Source organism: Pyrus communis, chromosome 1, assembly GCF_963583255.1.
Source record: "Pyrus communis chromosome 1, drPyrComm1.1, whole genome shotgun sequence".
Taxonomy (NCBI): Eukaryota; Viridiplantae; Streptophyta; class Magnoliopsida; order Rosales; family Rosaceae; genus Pyrus; species Pyrus communis.
In genome coordinates this window covers 1,402,327-1,424,230 of record NC_084803.1, presented here as the reverse complement: position 1 = coordinate 1,424,230, position 21,904 = coordinate 1,402,327, and the positions used below count along the sequence as shown (strand labels likewise).

The 21,904-nt window shown below is 39.3% G+C and overlaps 3 protein-coding genes and 1 non-coding gene across 4 annotated transcripts; all 4 read left to right on the top strand.

Annotated features, from left to right (window-relative positions):
- The first annotated feature begins 3,862 nt into the window (after window positions 1-3,862).
- Window positions 3,863-7,162, top strand: LOC137736534 (DNA-3-methyladenine glycosylase-like). Its single transcript, XM_068475790.1, has 2 exons — window positions 3,863-5,125; window positions 6,893-7,162. The coding sequence occupies exons 1-2, from the start codon at window positions 4,005-4,007 to the stop codon at window positions 6,981-6,983; spliced, it is 1,212 nt and encodes a 403-aa protein (XP_068331891.1). The 5' UTR covers window positions 3,863-4,004; the 3' UTR covers window positions 6,984-7,162.
- Window positions 7,163-9,714: 2,552 nt separating this feature from the next.
- On the top strand, window positions 9,715-11,676 carry LOC137745898 (uncharacterized). Its single transcript, XM_068485937.1, has one exon. The coding sequence runs from the start codon at window positions 9,715-9,717 to the stop codon at window positions 11,674-11,676; it is 1,962 nt and encodes a 653-aa protein (XP_068342038.1).
- A 5,316-nt stretch (window positions 11,677-16,992) lies between these two features.
- On the top strand, window positions 16,993-19,013 carry LOC137718786 (zinc-finger homeodomain protein 2-like). The gene is made up of 2 exons (XM_068458322.1): window positions 16,993-17,295; window positions 17,706-19,013. The coding sequence occupies exon 2, from the start codon at window positions 17,721-17,723 to the stop codon at window positions 18,771-18,773; it is 1,053 nt and encodes a 350-aa protein (XP_068314423.1). The 5' UTR covers window positions 16,993-17,295; window positions 17,706-17,720; the 3' UTR covers window positions 18,774-19,013.
- A 2,435-nt stretch (window positions 19,014-21,448) lies between these two features.
- Window positions 21,449-21,521, top strand: TRNAA-AGC (transfer RNA alanine (anticodon AGC)). Its single transcript has one exon. It is a non-coding gene; the product is annotated as a tRNA-Ala (tRNA).
- The last annotated feature ends 383 nt before the right edge of the window (window positions 21,522-21,904 follow it).

Sequence of the window (21,904 nt, the reverse complement as noted above, 5' to 3'; positions counted from 1 at the left end):
TGAAACAAATTTCTCCCTGCATTGTGGTCTCTGCATGCTTATAACAAAACTTGCAACTTTCACCTCTCTCGCATGTGTGTGAATTTGCTCTTTATTTTATTTTATTTTTGTTGAATAAATTTAAATTTGAAAGATGTAATTCAAATTTTTCAAAAGAAAAAGGTTGCAAAAATAAAAAATAATTAATTAAATTAAAAAAAAATCGAAATTTATTTTTGTTGAATAAATTTAAATTTGGAAGATGTAATTCAAAATTCGCATGTGTGTGAACTTGATATTTGTAGTTGTGGGCCAGTGGTACTATCATTAGACAATATCACTTATTATTGTCCGTCCTTTCAGTAGCTCATCAAGTTGCTCATATTTCGCTCACCTTCTGGATTCTTCTACTTCATCAATTATTATTTAACTATTTATTGTGTACCCACCAATTCAAAAACAAACAAAAAACACGTGCTTTTCCACGCTTCTAAATTTATTTACTAATTTCGCCCTAATTCTTTTTGTTTAATCTTAAACTCACAACTTTTAACTTGTTAAAACACGTGGTTATGGACCTTTTGGCCATATATTAACTGACATACGGAGGCTTTTACAATCTGCTCAGCAGTGGAAGGCCAATTTGTGCGACGTGATGCCAATGCAGTGGCTCACAGGTTAGCTCCGCGTGGTCTCACTTTGGCACAGCTATTTTCTTAGTTTGAAAAACCACCTGATTACAATATTGGGTTACTTACTAAGTTGGATTTGTCAGTTCTACATATACCTAACAGTCCTTAGTTTTAGAGGCACCCTTTCATAAGAGTCACAATCAATGTCTTGATCAAAACTTGGAGCTTACAAGTGCCAACTTTCGTATGTTGTTCGAGTAACGTGTTGTACATTTAAAATCGATGAGTCCTATGTAAAATAGATATTTTTTGTTGTTGTAATTTTCACGCATTTAATGTCTCTTTTAAAGTTCACTATCTTTGTCTATTAATTATTTTTTTATTTATATGATATTAGAATCGAAAAAAATGAAGAGTACGAAAATCAGTTGTTAATAATTTACTTGCATGCATGGTGCACGTGGATACCAAACAAAACCGTTCGTGTTGGTCCAATTCTACGACAAACGGAGTCATCATGTTTTGGTTAGTGAGATTTTTTCAAATTTCATCTTATTCTTTTTTAGTACCAATGTACATAGAGATCAACTTTATAATACAAGGGATTGTTACTGTAACATTTTATGTCAATAATATGATTTTATATAATTAAAAATTATATATACATAACACGACACTATCATTGTGCCAATCAAATATAATGAGTTTTTAACCCCCTTTTTTTTAGTTTTATACCAAAGAGATGATATTTGAGATTAAAAACTCCCTCTCTAATTGCACCAGGTTACATGAGAATTACATGTGTAAAACTTTATCCTTCGTGTGGAAATTTTCGTATGGCACTCACATCGTTACATAATATTATTAATCTTCACATGTTACGAAATTTATATTTATTTGTTAATATTTACTTACGTCTATAATGTATCAACTCTGTTATTCATTTATATTTTAAATACATCAATTAATAATAAGAAGTTTTGAATGGAAATTGTTTTTGACGTGCATATTGTTTTTCACGAATAAGATTTGATTTAAATCTCAACCTTTTTTTTTTCGCCTTTTGCGTTGACATGGAGGAGAGGGGCCGGAAATTTAGTTCTGTTTATGACAAGATCTTCGGGTTTAAGCCTGTTAAATTCTGTTGTTTAAGGCCCAATATACAGTACATTTCCAACGTTTTGTTTTGATAATGGGCCCTAATTGTCCAAAAGGCAGTCGAGTTCACTCTATAGTATTATTGTACAACCGATCCATTAATATTTAATAGGCTTAACCGGATTAACAGTTCACTTGGCAATAACGTAGTCGGAAGGTAGTACTTGTCGTAAAAAAGACTTTATATATGAGTCGTATGTGTAAAGAATTAATAAAAATTTGACAGAACATTCATGCTAGGCCTAAACATGACAAACTTAAACTCTCTTGACGGAACATTCACGCTAAGCCTAAAACATAACGAACTTCACCACAAAAATTTAAGATCTAAACTTTTATCACATGAGGTATCTCAATCCCTATAGAGCTTGAAAGAGCTGCCTAGTGATCCCTAAGTTGCAGCACGTTCGGTCATTAACTCCTTGCACCGCTGGTGCCGTTTTTAGGACCAACCGACGCCTCACCTGCACAAGTACCTATGTAGTGTAGTGTAGTGTCGATTGCATAATCAACATAGCATTCAGACTCATGTGCCTTACAGAACCAAGGGTCTTTAAGCCTGCTGTGTACGATTAACCAGCCTTGCGGCGGCAAAAGAATTAGATATCCCCCTTGCTACGGTTCCTTACAGTCTGAAAACCGATGCTGCATTAGGTCAGGGTGTTGGGCGATAATAGCTCCTCTGCATCCCAAAGCGCACTGGCCTCCTAGGCGCGCAACACTAAGTAATCCAAGACAATCCACATTACTGACTAACGGTGGATAATCATATTTCTTAGAGGGGAAAATGATGCTCTCCAGATCCCTTCCTTCTAATCCACAAAATCAAGGAATTCGTGCAATTGAACCAATAGCTTAAGTTATTATAACTTTTAATATGGATCCTTATTTGTAGTCATTGAATCAAATTTTAATAACACAAATTTCTTGATTTAATGATTAAAAAGAAGGGATCTGAATAATCCTTATTTATAGTCATTGTATCAAATTTCAATAACACAAATTTCTTGATTTAATAATTAAAAAGAAGGGATCCGGAGGATCGCTTTCCTCTTAGAGGTACTAAATACTACTCTATGAACGAGCAAGGTAAAATCGAATTAGGCATGTTTAATAAAATATAATAAAAAGACCAATCAATTTGTACTGCAATTTTGCAAGAGCACAATGATTACTTACGTGCAACACGCGCTCAGAGGAGCGTCGCACACCAAAGCCCTAATTGGATTTCTTTATTTATTAACTTTTTCATTTGGTTAAATTGCAGAAATCCACCTTGTAGCATAGTTATATTTCACTTTTATCCCTGTAGGTTATTTTATTTCATATTTGTCCTCATAGTTTGGTTTCATTTCGACTATTGGTCCAATCCGTTAACTCCAGCATCTATTTTTATTCACGTATACTTTATCTACATCGGATTTTGGACCAAGATACCCACCAATCTCTATACGTGGTTGAATATGACTTGGATTTTATTTTGCACAAAACATAGGAAAAGACTTCGTAATTCTAATAAACATATACTATTGATTATTACAGTCTATGACTAAAAAACTTATGATCATGATGCGAACATGCCTTTTGATTTAGAGAGGGCCTAGATCTTCAAAACACATGTCATCCCATGAACATTCGAAATTGAGAGATTGTCTTACGCATGATCATAATAACTACGTCGGACGGGGAACACACCACTCATGCTCCACCATAACCAATATGTATAAATAAGAAGACAAGATGAAGTTAATGTGTTGGGCTAATAGTGAAAATGGAACTAATCTACAATGACAAAAGTAAAACAACATAATTATAAGGACGAAAGCAAAAACTGAGTAAACTACAAGGTTCATTGCTGCAATTTATCCTTATTATTATAGAGATGAACTTTTTGCTTGTCGGAAGAGAAAACGGACGCCACCTGTTGCTTTCTTAAAGGACTCTCGGATTCGCGGTGAGAGAGAGAGGAGAAATAAAAACATAAGAATACAAATCCGACTGAGTTAAGACTTCTGAGTTTCTCGCTTAAACTCGTTCGGAAACTCGTTACCGTCAATTCTTAAACTACATTCCCTTCTCTCTCTACACACAAACACTCCCAATTTTCGACGTCTCCAATTCCATCCTCCGACTGAACCACCGCGCACTCCGCCACCTCCGCCGACACCGACGCAGCCACCGTCGTACGTATTCTCAGTCAACCCATCCATTGATTTTGAAACACACTCACCACATATGGGCGAGCAAACCCAGGTCCAAACCCAAGCCCAAGACCAGCCCCAGACTCCGACTCCGGCTCAGCCGCCGCCGCAGCATGACTCCATCGACGACACCACAATCGCTCAAGTCGGCCCCACACCCACCGAACTGAGCAATGCTCCGTCCAAGACCTCTTCCCCCCCTTCCAAAATCCCGTTCCGCCCCCGAAAGATCCGGAAGCTCTCGCCCGACACCGCCGACCCCAATTCCTCCCATCAAATCGTCGCCATATCCGAAACCCCCAAACCCGTCGCCGCCACCAAGGCCTCCAAGATCAAAACCGTCACGCAGCGCACCGTTGCGGCGCCCAAAATCGTAGCGCGGCCGCTGTCCTGCGAGGGAGAGATCGAGACGGCGATTCGCTATCTTCGAAACGCCGATCCGCTCCTAGCTCCGTTGATCGACCGCCACCCGCGGCCGACCTTCGACAACTTCCACACACCCTTCCTCGCCCTAACCCGCAGCATTCTCTACCAGCAACTCGCATACAAGGCTGGCACGTCGATCTACACGCGCTTCATCGCTCTGTGCGGCGGGGAGGCTTGCGTAGTACCCGACACCGTGCTCGCCCAGACGCCACAGCAGCTCCGGCAAATCGGAATTTCGGGCCGGAAGGCGAGTTACCTCCACGACTTGGCGCGGAAGTACCAGAACGGCATTCTGTCGGACTCGGCGATTGTAAATATGGACGACAAGTCTTTGTTCACAATGCTGACGATGGTCAACGGGATCGGGTCTTGGTCTGTGCACATGTTCATGATTAACTCGCTGCACAGGCCCGACGTGCTTCCGATCAACGACCTCGGAATCCGAAAAGGTGTTCAGCTTCTGTACAATCTCGAGGAGTTGCCTCGGCCGTCGCAGATGGAGCAGCTGTGCGAAAAGTGGCGGCCTTACCGGTCGGTAGCGACGATGTATATGTGGAGATTTTCCGAGTCAAATGGGGCTCCTTCCAGTGCAGCGGCTGTGGCAGCCGGTGTTTGTCTGCGATCACAGCAGCTTCAGCAGCAGCAGCCGCAACAGCAGCAGCAGCAGCACTCGCAGCATCCCCAGCAACAGCAGCTTATGGATTCCCTCAGCAGTCTTATTAACATTGGGTATAAATTTTAATCCCTTTCACTTTAATTAATCCCCAAATAAATCCATTTGCTTGATACTTGTGCATAGTGAGTGTATTTTAGGAGTGTTCACTCGAAATGCCGGGTTTTGTACCTATCGGAAGATTACCGAGTTTGCTTGAGAATATTACAATTTACAATTGTTGAAGTTGTGCTTCACTTTCTCTGAATTATGTCGTACTCTGTTGGAGCGTAACACTGCATGTTCGTTGCTGAAGCATGTTTTTTTACATCAACTTTTTATTCCTTGTAATTTTGTGTTCACTCGTAGAGTTTAGCTATTGTTGAAGTTGTGCTTCCCTACTACTTTGTTATACGTTGCCTATTTTGTTATGTGCTTATAACATTTTCATAACGCAAAGTAAGTGGAACTTCTAAGATTCTATATACTATCGACACTCATCTCTCATGTTCCCTCCATGGTTTTTGGACTGACAAACGACCTAGAGCTAAGGGCAATTAGTTAACGTTACAACGTGTGTCTGTTTGTTGGCGTAATGGACAAGAGAAAGGAGATTTGGCCACTTCTACCTTTGTTAAAAGAACTGTGTCAACATGTTATGTGAAATTTACCTTTAGGTCAAATTTACCTTCTTCCACTGAAACACAAGGAGACATGTCCTAGTACATCATGCTAAATGTAAGAAGATAATAAGCACTCTTTCTTTTGGATTTAAATGGCAGACATAGGTTTTATAACATGTGGTGATGTAAACTGACTACATTGCTTTCTTCTTCTGTTACTGAACTCCCTGTGCACCCTCTCTCCTCCATGGGTTCTTGCATCATGTTAAACTAAAGAAATAAATTGGTACTCTTTCATTTGGACCACAACCAGCAACTTTTTCTTTCTACCTCTTCCATGGCAACGCTTGAATTTCACAACTTTAAGTATTTCCATTTCAACGCTTTGGCATTTATCCAAACTGCGAAAGTTATTTGGAATTTTTTTGCCATAGAAATCTGTCAGTGTGTGTTCTTCAGTTTTCGTTTCTTTACACCTTAAACCTTTCCTTGGTGAGACCCAAAGCATTTCATCTTCTTAGTGTATTAGATATTTTTCTTCATTAGAACCCTCAAAGAGCATACATAGGTTGTTTCCCAATTTATTCACGTCAGCTTAGTTGCTTGGTATTCTTCCCGAGCTAAGGATTATGAAACATGCTTGTACTTTTCTCAGATGTAAATGTGTATAGTAGAACAAGGTAAAGCCATCACTTTTGTCAGCAGGTCTTTTTAATTCTTCTCTGTTGTTGATGTTTTTATGATTTTGACCAAGAAATGGTATTAGTTTTGTGGTTCTTCAGTTTTTGTTACTGTTGGTTTGTTGTGAAGAAATTTCTTAGAGACTGAGAACCCTTAAGAGTTTTTTGGGTCGATATAATCTTTGAGGACCATCCACGATAGTAAGAACTATTGGTCTACCATTGCTTGTGGGTCTTGTTTTATTTATATTCTAGTCTTCCGCGAAAATCTCTTCGTACTGGCCCTGTATCTGGTTCAGCGGGTAGTAGTGGTAGATTTTCGTGAATCAATATTACATGATGCACCATACATTTGCAGTTTTTCTTGGTTGCTTGTTATTTGATTGCGGTGACCATTGATTTCTGTAATTATTATTTTGAGTATGAACTCTGGATTGGTTTAGATAGTTCAGTTTTCATTGTATTTAGCTATTTGATGAAATAAGTATATATATATATATATATATGTAAGAGTTTTAATTGTTCTCACTTTCTATGGAAGGAATGGTGCATGCATTCATGGTGAACTATCCTTTTCCATGCCATGTGATGCAAGGCCCGTTCCTGGGCACCTTGATCGGGAATGGAATTGAGACATTTGTCGGTCCATCCGCCATCTTTTCTCAACTCAGCTTGGGCAGTGCAAGAATAGTTCGCATGCGGAAATTTGCTGCTAAAAGCTATGTGACATTCAAGCCCTTCCAAGGATCAGAGTGTGTTGAACCCTATTCTGTAATTATGTTTTGGGATTGAATAAAAACTCTGTGCTCAAGTTTTATTGTCTTCAATTTAGAAAACATCGACTTTAAGTGGGCGACGAGACCTCTTGTAGGACTTGATAGAATGCTATGCTTCACCGACTTTACCCCCGAAGGTTCAGTAGACATAGAAAGCACCCACCACCTGTGGATGTAGTCCGGCGCTCGGTGTGGGCGTGGTTTCAAGATCTGATACCATAATTTGGCCGATTTGGATTTTGCCCTGGTACTTAAAACAGCCCTGTGCATTTTTGTTCACAAGTAAATTTCGAAGGACAATAATTCAGCTTCCGTAAGGTGTATTTTCTGGATTCGGCTTCTCACTTACCGGTTGATCGCCAACGCTAAGGTACCGGTGCATTCACTATGTTTCAGTTTAATTCCTGCATTCAAAACTTTGAGGATGATGCTAACGATTTTCGGTGACTAGGAGGAATTGCTTTTCTTGCCCTTTTGAGTCTCTTCATGTTTTCCGCCCAAATGAGCCGGAAATTCAAGTAGTGATGATGCCCAAAAGGCCCCAATCCCATGGTTCATTTGGGCTAATATCCCATTAGTTAAAAATTGGGCAGGGTCGCAAGGCTTTTATAAACAAGGTTCTCATCTCTCATGCTCCCTGAAAATACCTATGTTGCTCCCATGAAACCAGAAAATTACCGAATTTCGTGACCCCGACGCCGCCTTCTCATTTTTTTTCCTTTCACCAAGCGTGATGCTCCTTGTGGTGTTTCGATCTGCACTGCAGTTAATGTGTTGGGGAGAGAGAGAGAGAGAGAGAGAGATGAGCTTCAAAACAATGATGGGAGCTTCAAAACAAAAGGTCAGAAATGGTAGAGCTGTAAGTTAGAAGAATTTGGGAACAAGGAACAAGAGCATGTTGGAAGGTTTGGTTTCGTACCAAGTAAAGCTGTGGCTGATGTGGAAAAAAGTCTCTTGGTCGTTAACTTTGTACCCAACAAGCATCTCGCTTCGTCGACCGGTAGAGGCAAATTTTTTGTATAAAGCATAGTTTGAACTCAGTTGTAAGAGGCCGATCATGCCACTTATAACATCGTTAAAAATATAAGTGGCTCGTGGATCAAATTAGAAGTTGAGAGGGCAAAGTAGAACACGGTCCGTAATGGTCGGGCGGGCCTTGAGCCCCCTGGCAGTGGCGACAGCACCCCCGTGTGCGCAGCCCAGAGCCTGATGGCTCGTTTTTCCACGTATCTCGGTCAACGGTAAAAAAATGAAAATTTTTCTGTTGTGTCACGTGGCACAATTTGGCTCATCTGATTTTAAAAAATTTAGAAATCAACGGTCAAGACTAATCCAGCAATAAAAATTTTGAAAACATTTTAAAAAAAATTCTATAATTACCCAACCAGTTTTTTCATTCCACAGAAGATCCATACACTCCAAGAGAAAACAGACTGAGCCACACTGATTTTATCCCCTAAGTTTAATTAATAATGCTTGTTGTAATGGTATGTTTTTGCCTTGTATTTGAAATCATTTATTGGAATCAGACAATCATTTTATTTAAAAATAAAAAATAAAAAATAAAAAAAAGAGCTACAAAATATTTCTAAATATATATATATATATATGTTTTTTTTTTTTTTGAATAGTAATTGTTCTTACCATATTCACACGGATAGAACTGCATAAAAATAATTACTGCTCAAAGTGGATAATAAGGATAATTCAAATATTTTGCCCTTACCCTCGCCCTCCCAAAATGGTTGAACTTGCTCTAAGTGCACATCATTCCTTCCACGTACAAAGTAACAGAGGATTAAAATAAAACAAACCTCCTCATTGTAGTAATCGGCAAACCTTAAATAAACAAACATTATGTTTCACCATCGTCCATGCTTTTTAATTATGTCTCCCATACTTCAAATCTAATCCTCTGGGGATTTACCTGTCACGCAAGAAATCAAAAGGGTAGGTTCATACAAATATACGTATATTCTCTCCTCGTGCAATAAAAAAATTTAGGACGGCAAAATATACCGCGCACACACTTCAAAGACAATAACTAGAAAACATGAAACTTCGACATCAACACAACAATGGTGATCTGCGACGCTTTCTTTTTCTAGTTGTTAGATTAGAGAGTGGGATATTCTCCTCGAATATCTCTTATTCTCTCCTTTCTTTTTCTGGTTTCATACACTATGGACAACGCCATATGTCTTTTTCTCTACATCTCTATGCCAATTTTGGAGGGAGAGTTGTATTTGATCCGAAATTTTGCTTTTGTTTATGTGGTTTTTTTCTTATGTTTTCGTCGTGTTAGTTTTATTCTACTTTCACTTTAGTCCAATGTTCTTTATGTTTGTGTTTGTGTACATCATCTCACTTAAATGTAGGACACCTCTCACACTATATCATGAAACTTCAGAATTGAAAATATAACAAAAATATTAATGCTTAAAAGTGAAAATCCATTTAAATTGTGAGGACTATTAATGCAATTTAGCCTATTTTGAAACTATAAAATGCACTCAAGTGATTGTATAAGCCACTTGAAAAAAAAAAAAAACAAAAACAAAAAAACACAAAACACACACACGCCACCATGATGGACTATGAGAATTATGACCCTTCCTATCCTGACCAGCCTGTGGTGGATCTCTACCTTTCGGTATGGGCTAGCCTCCCTGCCTTCCGGTCCAAGCCGGCCTTCGTTTGGGTCGAAGATGGCTCAGCCAATGAGGCCACTTCAACCCTAACATTTGGCCAGCTGAATGACTCAGTGCAATGCATTGCTTCTCAACTGCTCACCCCACTCCAAAGAGGTGACGCCGTTGTCATCCTATGCTCGCCAGGCCTTGAGCTCGTTGAGACCATTTTCGGGTGCCAACGAGCCGGCCTTTTAAGCGTGCCCGTTTCCCCGCCCGACCCTTCTTTCACTAACCAAAACTTCCATCACCTTATAAGAGCCCTCTCCCAAACAAAGCCTAAAGCTGCCCTAGCTCATTCTACTTACATCACAAGAATTCAGCATTACATATCTTTGCCATCCTCCGATAAAGATCTTGTCCAAAGATTGCAAAATCTTCGATGGATCGCCATAGACGACATCAAAACTAAAGATACAACGTTACAACAATCACCATACAAAGGCTGCAGAGCAGAGGACTTGTATTTGGTTCAATACACTTCAGGTGCAACTGGGATCCCAAAGCCGGTGCTTGTCACGGCAGGATCAGCTGCACATAACGTTAGGACAGCGAGAAAGGCCTATGATCTTCACCCGAACAGCGTGATTGTGTCCTGGCTGCCGCAGTACCACGATTGCGGCCTCATGTTTCTGTTGCTAACAATTGTGTCCGGTGCCACATGTGTCTTGACATCGCCCGGCGCATTTGTTAACAGGCCACGGCTTTGGCTTGAGCTTATTTCGAACTTCAACGCCACTTGCACTCCAGTTCCGTCGTTCACATTGCCGCTCGTTGTCAAACGCGGAGGGGTTGACAAAGGAACTTCACCTATAAATCTATGGAGTATGAAAAATCTTATCATTATCAACGAGCCTATTTACCAGGACGCGGTCAAGCAATTTGTCGATGTGTTTAAGCCTTATGGATTAAACCCGTCGTCAATTTCTCCATCATATGGCTTGGCAGAGAATTGCACGTTTGTTTCGACTGCGTGGCGATCAGACACGCCATTGCCATCCCACAACAAGCTCCTGCCGAGCGCAAGGCTCTATGAAAATGACGACCAGTTGGAGGACATGAACATTGTGGTAGTAAACGAAGAGACACACGAAGCAGTCGAGGATGGGATCGAAGGAGAGATTTGGGTTTCGTCTCCGAGCAATGCGTCTGGTTACTTAGCCCACCCAAATTTAACTCGTGAAGTTTATTACGGAAGACTTAAGAACAAGTTGAGTCGGCCATTTCTTCGAACTGGCGATAGGGGTGTCGTGAAAGGAGAAGATCGGTATCTTTTCGTGACGGGCCGATGCGCAGACGTGATCAGACTCCGAAACGACGACGTGGGGATGGAAATCCACCCTCATTACGTAGAGACGGCGGCGTATAACAGCAACCCGGGATTTCTGAGAGGTGGGTGTTTGGCGGCGTTTGAGGTTTCGAACACCGTTGTGGTGGTTGCGGAGACGCAGAGAATGGAGAAAGACATTGGAGTTTTGAGGAAAATATGTGACGGAGTGAGACACGGTGTGGTTATGGAAGAGGGAGTGGAAGTTGGAACGGTGGTTCTGGTGAGAAGTGGGTGTGTGCCTAAAACGACGTCGGGTAAAATACAGAGATGGGCAGCTAAAGATAAGCTGGTTGGCGGGAAAATGGGAGTTTTGATGGAGGTGAGATTTGGGGATTACTGTGGCTCTGTTCCAAGTTTGGGGGCTGGAGTTGGTGAGAGTGAGGGGAGAGGTGGCGGCAGAGGAGGAGGAGGAGGAGGAGGAGGAGAGGAAGGGTGGGGAAAAGTGGCGGTGGGTGAAGAGAGAGAAGAGATCTTTCTTTCGTTCTCACCAAATGCTTCAATTCGTCCCCCGTTGCAATCTTTTCTGTGAGAGCATATCCTATAAATTAAACCAATAATTATATGTAATTAGAATAAGGATGATGAATTTTCTAATAATAATTACTTCATAGTTTTAATGAAATAGTCACACATTATATTTTGGTCTCGACGAATTAAAATATGATAAATTTACTATGCGGCATTGTTTAATAATAACGCAGCACATACCTTTTTATTATAAAATTCTAACTAATTAAGATACAAGTATTACCGTATTTACGAATAAATGATTCTATCATTTCTATATCATCAATTCAATATAGATCGCGTAACATATATATTATGGTATAATATATATTTATCATACTTATATATACCCCTATTTCTACCGTTTGACAAATACATTTTGGGAATCCTACCATAGCCATGTAAATATATGACGTTGAGTGTAATAAAGAAAACTCAAAAACAAATTTAGTGTTATGTGATGAAAGAAGTCCTAATATATTTATTTTTAGGATACCACTATATTTATTTTTTTGTTCAACCGTAGAGAACTTCATTAAACAAAGTTCAAATAGACAAGGTACATTTTACATATTCCTAGAAAAGTATGACATATAGAAAGAAAAAAAACTTCGCGTATACAAACAAAACACGAGTAATGGTTCTTCTTTGTAGCACTTACAAAAATAATAAATAAAGGAAACACAAGGGCTTCAACCCAAAAAAAAAAAAAAAACCTCAACAGTGGCCCACCCAATAGTGGCTACTAGAGAAAACCGCAGAAGTGTAGGTGATGGTGACAAGTCGCAACTGCCTATAAACCAGAGGCGACTAACATCCCACACATGTAATTTCGCACCATAAAATAACAATCGTTTACCCCTAGATCTTACCATATACCAACTTTAGAAGCCGCAAATAATAAAAAAAGTTAAACCACAAACATACAACATTATAAAAAACTACCATTCAATTGGAGCAGCCAACCCTCACAATTATATTCATCGCCCAGGGACCATCAGGAACACATTTCTAACGCTGACAAATAAGACATGAATTCAAAATCAGAAAAAGAAACGGGACAACGCTCTGTGAGGAAACGAAGGTCTTGGTTTCGCAGACCTTCATATTAATAAGCGATGATCTGCTCTCGAGGTGGGTAGCAAACATAAGAGCTCGGTTTGGCTGTTTGGGCATTTTGATTGCAAAAAGAAAGTCTTGAGGACTAGATTTGTAGTATGGGTTAGGGATTTGTGGTTCAATTGGAGCTAATGGAAATTTGGTGCGCATAATAACAAGAAATAGGGGGAATTTGGAGAATAACCAAAAGAGGAGAAATTACTCATACTTACATCTACAGATAATCAGGGGTTGTGGCAAACCACTATCTTCGGAGAAATGGGGCATGCCATCATCTTTGGAGAGTTGGGGCAAGCTACCATCGTGGGAGAGATGGCGCAAAACAACACTTAAGGGGATGTGGGGAAGAGATGGAGGAGGAAACGGGAAGGGCCGCCACCTATCAACCAGGCTCAAAGGGAAGAGGTGGCGGCCGCAGGTTTTCTTATTAGAGGGTGAAGAGTCGATGAGGATTGAGCTCACTAGAATGCATAGGCAGCATAGTGACGAAAAACGGCATTTACTAGGATACAATTGAATTTAAAACCTTCTACCTACAAATGAAAGATAAATTATTAAAACTGTAGTGTTGAGTGATTAACAAAATAGATAAGTTATCACCACAAATAAAATAAGCTTAATCAAGGGTTAATACTTTAGGACCCAAATGCCCTTTTGGAAAAATACATCTTAGTATCAATTGCATGGACCCCAAGCGGGACAATATCTGTAATTGGGCCTATCTATCACCCAGGTTGATAGTGGTCGGTGGTTATATCAACAATACAGTATTATTAGAAATAGTGGGTCGTAGACCCTATAGAACCGTTGAAAAACTAGATCTTACAGCTTTCGTTCGAGTAGACGAGTTGGGCTTTTACGCCTTGTATGTCTTTTTGAATCTTTTGGGCCCACATTTGTAGGACCTGTTGCCATTTTTTTTGTAGGCACAGGACCCCTCTTACCTATCGATCAGTGATTCAGTGGAGAAACATGAAACGACGTCTCATGCACTTCCCTGTTTGATCAGTGATTCAGTGGAGAAACACGAAACGGCGTCGTTGATCTCTTATGCACTTCCCCGAGCTTGGAGATTATCATCACTTACCCTCACTGTCAAGTGGTATTTCTACCCATTTGTATGTAGGTCTTAGATTCGACTTCGATACCAAATAATTATGGCTAACTCCTTTTGTAATTTAACCTAAATCTCACTTCTTGCGCGCAAAGGCAGAAGAGAAATTGACTGCAAAAATCATCGGTCAATTAATGAAGCTGACCTCTACGAGAAGGTTTGGCACCTTGGTGTTGCCTCTTTGCCACCTGAGGTTGTAGTAACTTGCAAGTATTATGTTCGCTGATTAGAACGTTATGTGACTTAGATTAAAAATGTCATGAGATAGTTTGGTTCATATTCGGTGTGGGCCGTCGCTCAACTTCTTTAAACTTTAAGCGAATGAAGAACTAAGTTTTAAAATGTCATATCTGGTTTTTCACGTTCTGTTATTTATAACCTAAAATTCTGTATAATACCTTGCAGATAAATTGATATGGAGCTATAGTTTATGGAGTCATGCTTGCTTGCAGTATGCTTTCATTGGATCTTCTTTTGTCAGTGTGTATTTAAATAATCACACTCCTGACATGCCTAACATAATTGAGTAACGTCCCATTAAATTTGTGAGCCATGGAGGTTAGGTATCCTCAGGTAGTGAAGTAGATGTGTCATCCAAAATGCAGAATCCCAAAAAACTCTTTGTACAATTGTCACGTTCAGATGCGGTATTATATACATTTATATTATAATACGTGAATTTTGAATTTATTACATATTAATTATGTCCAACACATGTATTAATATGTGAGTCAGTAATTTATTTAAAAAAATTATCCCAAACCCGAAGGGTATTTTTGTCAAAAAGAAAAATACATTACATTAAGACATGTAAGATTTCAATTAGACCGCACAATGAGTTAGTTATTATCTTGCTCAAGACTTTATACTTATAAAAACATAAGATTTGTGGAGGTGCATTCATAGTGGCTTAATTTACTGTATAATAGTAAAGTTACTGTTTTTACTGCTTAGTTTGATTAAGAAGGGAACATACCACTGAGCAGAAAAAAGTAGAAGGAACAGATTCTGTGTACATTTTCTCCATTATTTCTGTTCCTTAAAACATATAAGTGCATTAAATTCAAGGTTGAAATTAATTTTTGAAATGAAAAAAAACTTGAATATAATTGGTGGGAAGCTGGATTTAAGAAAAGAAAAAAATGAAAAAACAGATGCACAGTAAAAGCAGATAGCTATTAAATATCGATTAACGAACTTATTTTTTTTATCGGTAATATATTATTTGATTTAAAAAATTTGATCCCCGATATGCTTGTTTCTAATCGGTGGATTGCATCCGAAAAAGGAAAGGCAATGCTATTTGGTTTGGTTGGGGCAAGCGTGGTTGTATCAGATCAGAGCGTTGCAGAAGCCCGCACGTTAGCTCCTTTAATTCCTCAGCTCCTTGATGCTTATGAATCTGAATCAGACTCACAGAGCTAGTGAGAGACGGTCTGAAATTAAGAGAGACAGGAGAGAGAGAGAGGGGAAAACGACAAGACCACTACTGTGGACCATTTTAACAGTACTTTTCACTTTCACCCACTCTCTGTTTGGTTATTCTTGCATGGAATCCTATTAATTGTAACACAATTAGTTAGACATGGAGTATGGTTGCAATTTAAATTTAACTTATGTAGTAATGATCTAATTTACTATTGAATGTGAAAATTTATTTGCGTTTGTGTTGTCTTTTCGATCATTGTAATTATTTTAGGTAAGTTAATTGTCTGCTTTATAAATGAGCGTATGAAGATTTATTCACATATAAGTTTCCTTTTTCAATTACCATGTTTGCTTGAGGTAACTAGTCCGTTATACTTGTTTGTATTGTAACGAGAGTATGAAGACTTATTCGCATTTGAGCTACCTTCTCTTGATCACTGTGATTGCTTTAGGTAAGTTATTTGTTTGTACAACAGGCAAATAAAGATTTATATGTGTGTTAGCTGTCTTTTTCGATCATCATGATTGCTTTAAGTAAGTCAGTTGTTTGTATTATAATAGGTGAATGAAGATTTATTCACATCTAAGCAATCTTTTCAATTACCGTGTTTGCTTTAATTAAGTCAGATGTTTGTATTGAAACGAACGTAGAGGATTTATTGGCGTTTGCTTTGCCTTTTTTGATCACTATGATTTGTTGACGTAAGTTAAATGTTCGTATTATAACATTTGTATGGAACTTAACTCACATTCGATTGCAATTGTTTCATGTAAGTTAATTGTATGCACTATAGTATATGTATCTAATGTCTAATTTATCCTCACATTGTTATCTGCACGTTAATTATGTCTTGGAAAAAATGGTCAAGACTAAGTCTTTGTCCTTAAATTCCAACGATTAGTAAACTACAAGCTTTAATTGTTTCCATTTAAGAAATAATGATTTAATTTCTTTACAATTTCAACAAATGTAGCACGTGAAGTGCACATCCCTGGTGTTTTTATCGTTTGAGTTATTTGTATGTTTTCAAATCTATTTTTTGTCTCATTGCTAAAACGTGAAGATCTATTCGCGTTTGAGCTACTTTATCGATCACCATAATTGTTTCAGATAAGTAAGTTGTTTGTATTATAATCTATACAATTGAAAAGGGCTAACATTTAAACATCCCAAAATTCCAATTTACACTCGCACTACATAGACTACAAAGTATAACTTTGCTCAAGCCATGCATTCAACAACTCAAAAGTCTCAAATCATGATTTGACTAATGAATTAGTAGTATCCTAATCCTTGTGGCCTACCAATGGTGTTGAACCTAATTAAGTAAAAGTTAATTAGTCTTCTTAGTATGTGTTTAATTAAGGAAACAATAAGCAAAAAGTGACGAATATCAAAGCCAAGCTTACGTCCCTTCAAGGGGTTGCTGGAAATGGGCAATTTTGGGTCATTTGAGAGGTGAAGTGCGTTGAGATAAGAAATGGAAAAAAAAGGGGCAATAATGGAAGAGAGGGGAAGGGGTTGAGGTGTAAGGATTAGGCCCCACTGTGGCAGGGCGTGGGGAGGTCTGAACATGACGTTGTCGGTTGTTTTGTAATCTGCAAACTTGCAAAGAGAGAGAGCCAGTGTGAGCAGTGTAGTACACTACGCACCCCTCCTCCCTCTCGCTCCTCTCTCTCTCTCTCTTTCTGCTTTCTCTCTCTCTATTTTTACTTGCTATACTAGTTGCTTTAGTTGGATTGTTATCCTTCCCGCTGGCCTCACCACAAGCAACCAACCTGTCTCTTGTTGGAAGCACAGAAGCACAAAAGCACCAACATCTCAACGGACCCAGCTCAAACCCAGCACATTCCCAGCTCCCTCTCTCTCTCTCTCTCTCTCTCTCTCTCTCTCTCTCTAAAACCATAGAGATGTTCAAGCAGTCATGCTAAAGATGCTGTTGCCGCTGTTTGTTTCTATCTCTCTTTTTCTTACAAGCTGTGAGTGTTTCATCTCTCTCTCTCTCTCTCTCTCTCTCTCCATAAGCTGTGTTTTTGGCAAGAACTGTTGAAAATTACGACATGGCCAGGTTTTGGTTGGATTAGCACCCTAATATTTAGTACTAAGTTGGAGACGATAAATATACATACTAGGAACAGGATGGATATACATTTAGAGTTTTAGCTACATAGCTATATATATAGCTTCTAATTTTGTCATATATTTGAAACATTTTTCTTCCCTTTTGTGTTTTTGTTTTTGTTTATTTTAGAACAGCAGAGATTAATTAACCGAAGGACTTGGAACCCCAAGAAAGCACACAGATACTGGTTTGAGATCAATGAGACGATGATGCTTTTGTGACAGCTTTTGGTATTAAATAATTGAAGATTGTGTGCTTTTGTGACAGAATATCAAAAAATCCATGGATTTTAGAGCTCAAGATAACGAAATGAGGACGTCAGGCTCGCTAAGCTATGCTCATTTAAGTACCAAAGAGTCGTCGCCGTCGTCAGCGGCAGCAGCACCAGCAGCAGATCACCAGCAAAAGAGAAGACTTGGGATTCACAATGGCACTGGAAGTTACGGTTCTGCCACTGCTCCTCATCACCAGCACCAAACCCTAGACAACCACAACCCAGCTGTTCTCCCGTTGCAGCCGTTGATCCGCGACCCAGATCCGGATCGTGCCCTATCCGGGACCCCGGTGGCCCCACATGGAGCCGGACTCAGTGGCAGTGGTGGTGGTGGTGGTGGACCCAAGTCTTTGGGAAAAGTTGTTATGTATAGAGAGTGCCTCAAGAACCACGCGGCGAACATTGGTGGTAATGTGTTCGACGGCTGCGGAGAGTTCATGCCGAGCGGCGAAGAGGGGACGCTGGAGGCTTTGAAATGCGCGGCGTGCGACTGCCACCGCAACTTCCACCGCAAGGAGGTGGACGGGGAGACGGCTGCTTTCAGTCCCGCGTCGAGAAGGTCGAGCATAATGCTGACTCCACTTCAACTTCCGCCGCCACTGCCTTCTTCCTCGGCTCTGCACCATCATCATCACCACCACCAGAAGTACTCGATGCCCCAGATTGTCCAGCCGGTGAACGTGGCGTTCGGGAGCGGCGGAGGAGGGACGGAGAGTTCGAGCGAGGATCTGAATGCTTTTGAGGGTGGAGCGGTGCCGCCGTTTGCTTTGTCGAAGAAGCGGTTTCGAACAAAGTTTACGGTGGAGCAGAAGGAGAGGATGATGGAGTTTGCGGAGAGGGTTGAGTGGAGAATTCAGAAGCAGGATGAGGAGGAGGTGGAGAGGTTTTGTGCGGAGGTGGGAGTGAAGAGGCAGGTGCTTAGGGTTTGGATGCACAACAACAAAAACACCATTAAGAAGCAGGGTGACGTCACTGCTACTACTAATGCCATTGCTACAGGTCTGTCTTTTGACAATGTGGAGGGAGAAGGTGGGGAGGGAGCGGCGGCAGCTGAAGATTAAGTGGGGAATAAGAGTAGTGATTAAGATTATGAGAGTTAATTAAGTGAGATTTGTATAAACATGAGAGAGGCTTAGGCTCCTAGCTTTAGCTAGATCAGATATTTGCATGATTATGATTGTTTGTCAGTAGTGAAGGGAGGACTTTGTTATTGCTTTTATTATTCAGCTTTAATTTCTTCTTTATGAAGGTCTTGTATTGGTTTTGCCATGCCAAGGAATTGTGATGGACCTTGATGAAAAAGTTGGATAAAGGCTGCCAGGGACTCCTCTTAAAAAAATGTGATACATCTCCGTATTTTGATTCTACTTGACCTCACGTTGATTTCATTTCATGTGATTTGATCTCACTTTGGTTTTGTATAATGTGAAAGCTGCACTAGTCGGTCAACTTTACCAAAAGTTTCTCTCCTTTAGATGAAGAAATTTTGTAATATTATTCTAGAATATCTTATACTTCGGAGTTTTCAACTGTAAAGATCGTATCTAAGAGTCAAAAACCTTAGAGCATAAGATACTCCATGACATAATAAAATTTGAGACTTTGAAGGAAGGAAAATGAAGTGCGTAAAACAGTAAAACTTCACGTGCGTATGCTACGAGTCTGTATACTTTGATTGGCCTCACACTAATTTTACATTTAATCTGATTTATCTCACGATAGTTTCATCTCATGTGAAAATTGGCTTAACCCTCCATTTTTACCAAAAGGTTTTCTCCATGTGATGAGGCTTTGAAGGGAAGGATATGAAGTGTGTAACTCGACATGAGTATTCTGACAAAAAATGAAGAAATAAAAACACGACATGAGTATGTTCATGTCATGTTTTTGTTTTGTGGTCGTAGTCTCGAAGGCATGAGTACGCTATGAGTCTACATTTTCTTGAAACTTTAGCATGTTGACCTTGACCTGGCTTAATTGGACCTTTCCATCGATTTCTACAAGTCCAAGTCCCCTATGAGTTTAGAGATTGATGCCCAAAATGTGTAATCCTTCAAAATATTGACATTAAAATACATTCAAAAGAGTTACATGTGAGAGAGATATTTTAGTGTGTGAGAAATATAGTCTAGTATACCAAGTATAATTGATTGGAAGTAAAAAAATTTCCGCACGTTCTTAGTCTTAGAGCGAATACTATTACCTCAATTGATTGTCAATGTCTTTGAAATTCCAAATCAAATTTTTAATGGAATGAGCCCCGTAGCGAAAGAATTTGTAAATGAAATGGTTAAGAGTGGTACCAATCTTATTATTATCGGTTACATTAAAAACAAAGCTGGGTGCAAAAATTTTATACATATGATTTAATTACAACATATTCTTGAATCTCTTATTTTACAAAGAATATACAGAAATCTAACATATGTAGCCTCAACCCATTTCACGACATTAGAACAAGTCTACCACAATGGCAAAAGGCATCAGATATCCATTGACCGCATTTCTTATTCCAACGTCTACAAACCATCGGATATTCCACCTCGTCGATAAGATTAAACGAGGTAAATCTTGGTCCACGAAAAAAAAAAAAAAATGAAATTACAACCGTAAAATTATGACAACCAGATTATCCTGATTCCGGTGTCTTTGAGCTGTGATCATGGTCGTCCGATCCCAAACCCACATCACTAGAAATTAAACATGAGTTAATACATAATCAATCTATTAAATTTGATAATGTAAATATAAACAGTAAACAAACAAAAATAATGCGATAACTTACTGGAATTTGTCCTTAAACCAATCACCCCATGTTGATGTTGTCTCCTTTGCTTCCTTAAAGGCATCCGAAGCAGATTCAGACATGCTCTCGGCCGCACCCTTGGCAGTTTCCATGAAATTGTCATCACCCAACACCGCATGGATTGAAATAAGCAACACCAATGAGAAAATCAACACGAAAGCGATCTTTGCCATTTTTTGTTTTGTTGTTTTTTTTTTGATTTTTTGTAGTTTCTCTAAGCAAATAGTTAAGAAAACACAATTATTTATTTAGAACTTAAAATCAGGATTGAAAATGGTGTTTTATTTATAGGCTAAGCTGGGGGCCTATATTTGGTCAATGTTTAGGGTGAAAATCAGCAGGAATGCTATATATAGAATTGCCGTTACTGTAGATAACAGAAAAGGTCTTTTATTAGGAGTAGCACGTAAGAAAACCGATAAGTTCGAGTGTGGTACGGTTAGTTTGACTTGTGAACGACTTAAACGATTGAAAGCGAACCGTATATTCATTGCAAGTAATTTATACGTGTTTTTATTAATTTATTAAATTACAAATATGCATTTACATTTAAATTATACCATAAACTCATAAAATATCAACGAAGTTGTTCAATCATATTAAAACGGCTTAGCTAGGGAGACCGTGTGCGGGAGAGATTTTTCACTGTGGTTGAAACACGATTCACTGCATTAAATGTCTTAACACAAGTCATTGGATACTTGAAACAAAATTTCAATCCCTTGTATTATGACACTTGTGCACTAGACTATGTTCTCGATACACTAAATCTATGTGTGGTGATGATAGCCAGGTAAGATGATAGTGGGCCATACACAAAACATATATATTTGGGCCTAGCCCTCTCGGTCCAAACTAATGTGCTCAAATAAGTCCAACTACTTTTCACTTAGCTCCCAAAAACATTTGATTCGTCCCTATTTATCAACCGGGGATGTAGCTCAGATGGTAGAGCGCTCGCTTAGCATGCGAGAGGTACGGGGATCGATACCCCGCATCTCCATTTCCAATTTTTCCGCTTTTTAAACAAAGTATACGACAAAAACACCGTTGTCGTTTTGTTCGATATCCTTTATTTAAAATTTTCAAAGCCAAAGACACACGGCCTCGATCGCTTTATCTATTAACTAACAATCAAATCGACGGTGCATATTTTCAGACTGGTCGTAAGGATAGCGCCAATTGTTCTTATTTCCGAAACCAAAACGATAAATTTTCCCGCCTTCTTTGAACCGATCTGATCGTCTCTCTCTTAAAACGAAATAAGATCGATTCGGCGATTTGGATCAAACTGCGCTGCATATTGCATTTTGTCTTCGAAATTTCAAGATTGAGTCGGCGAGGTGGATCAAATAGCTCTGTGATCATGGTGGCCGGTTATCTGAG

Coding starts and splice junctions, on each gene's coding strand:
- LOC137718786 (XM_068458322.1), top strand. CDS start 17,721: ATGGATTTTAGAGCTCAAGATAACGAAATGAGGACGTCAGGCTCGCTA.
- LOC137745898 (XM_068485937.1), top strand. CDS start 9,715: ATGATGGACTATGAGAATTATGACCCTTCCTATCCTGACCAGCCTGTG.
- LOC137736534 (XM_068475790.1), top strand. CDS start 4,005: ATGGGCGAGCAAACCCAGGTCCAAACCCAAGCCCAAGACCAGCCCCAG. Junction 5,126..6,892: donor AGCAGTCTTATTAACATTGG/GTATAAATTTTA, acceptor TTTCTATGGAAG/GAATGGTGCATGCATTCATG.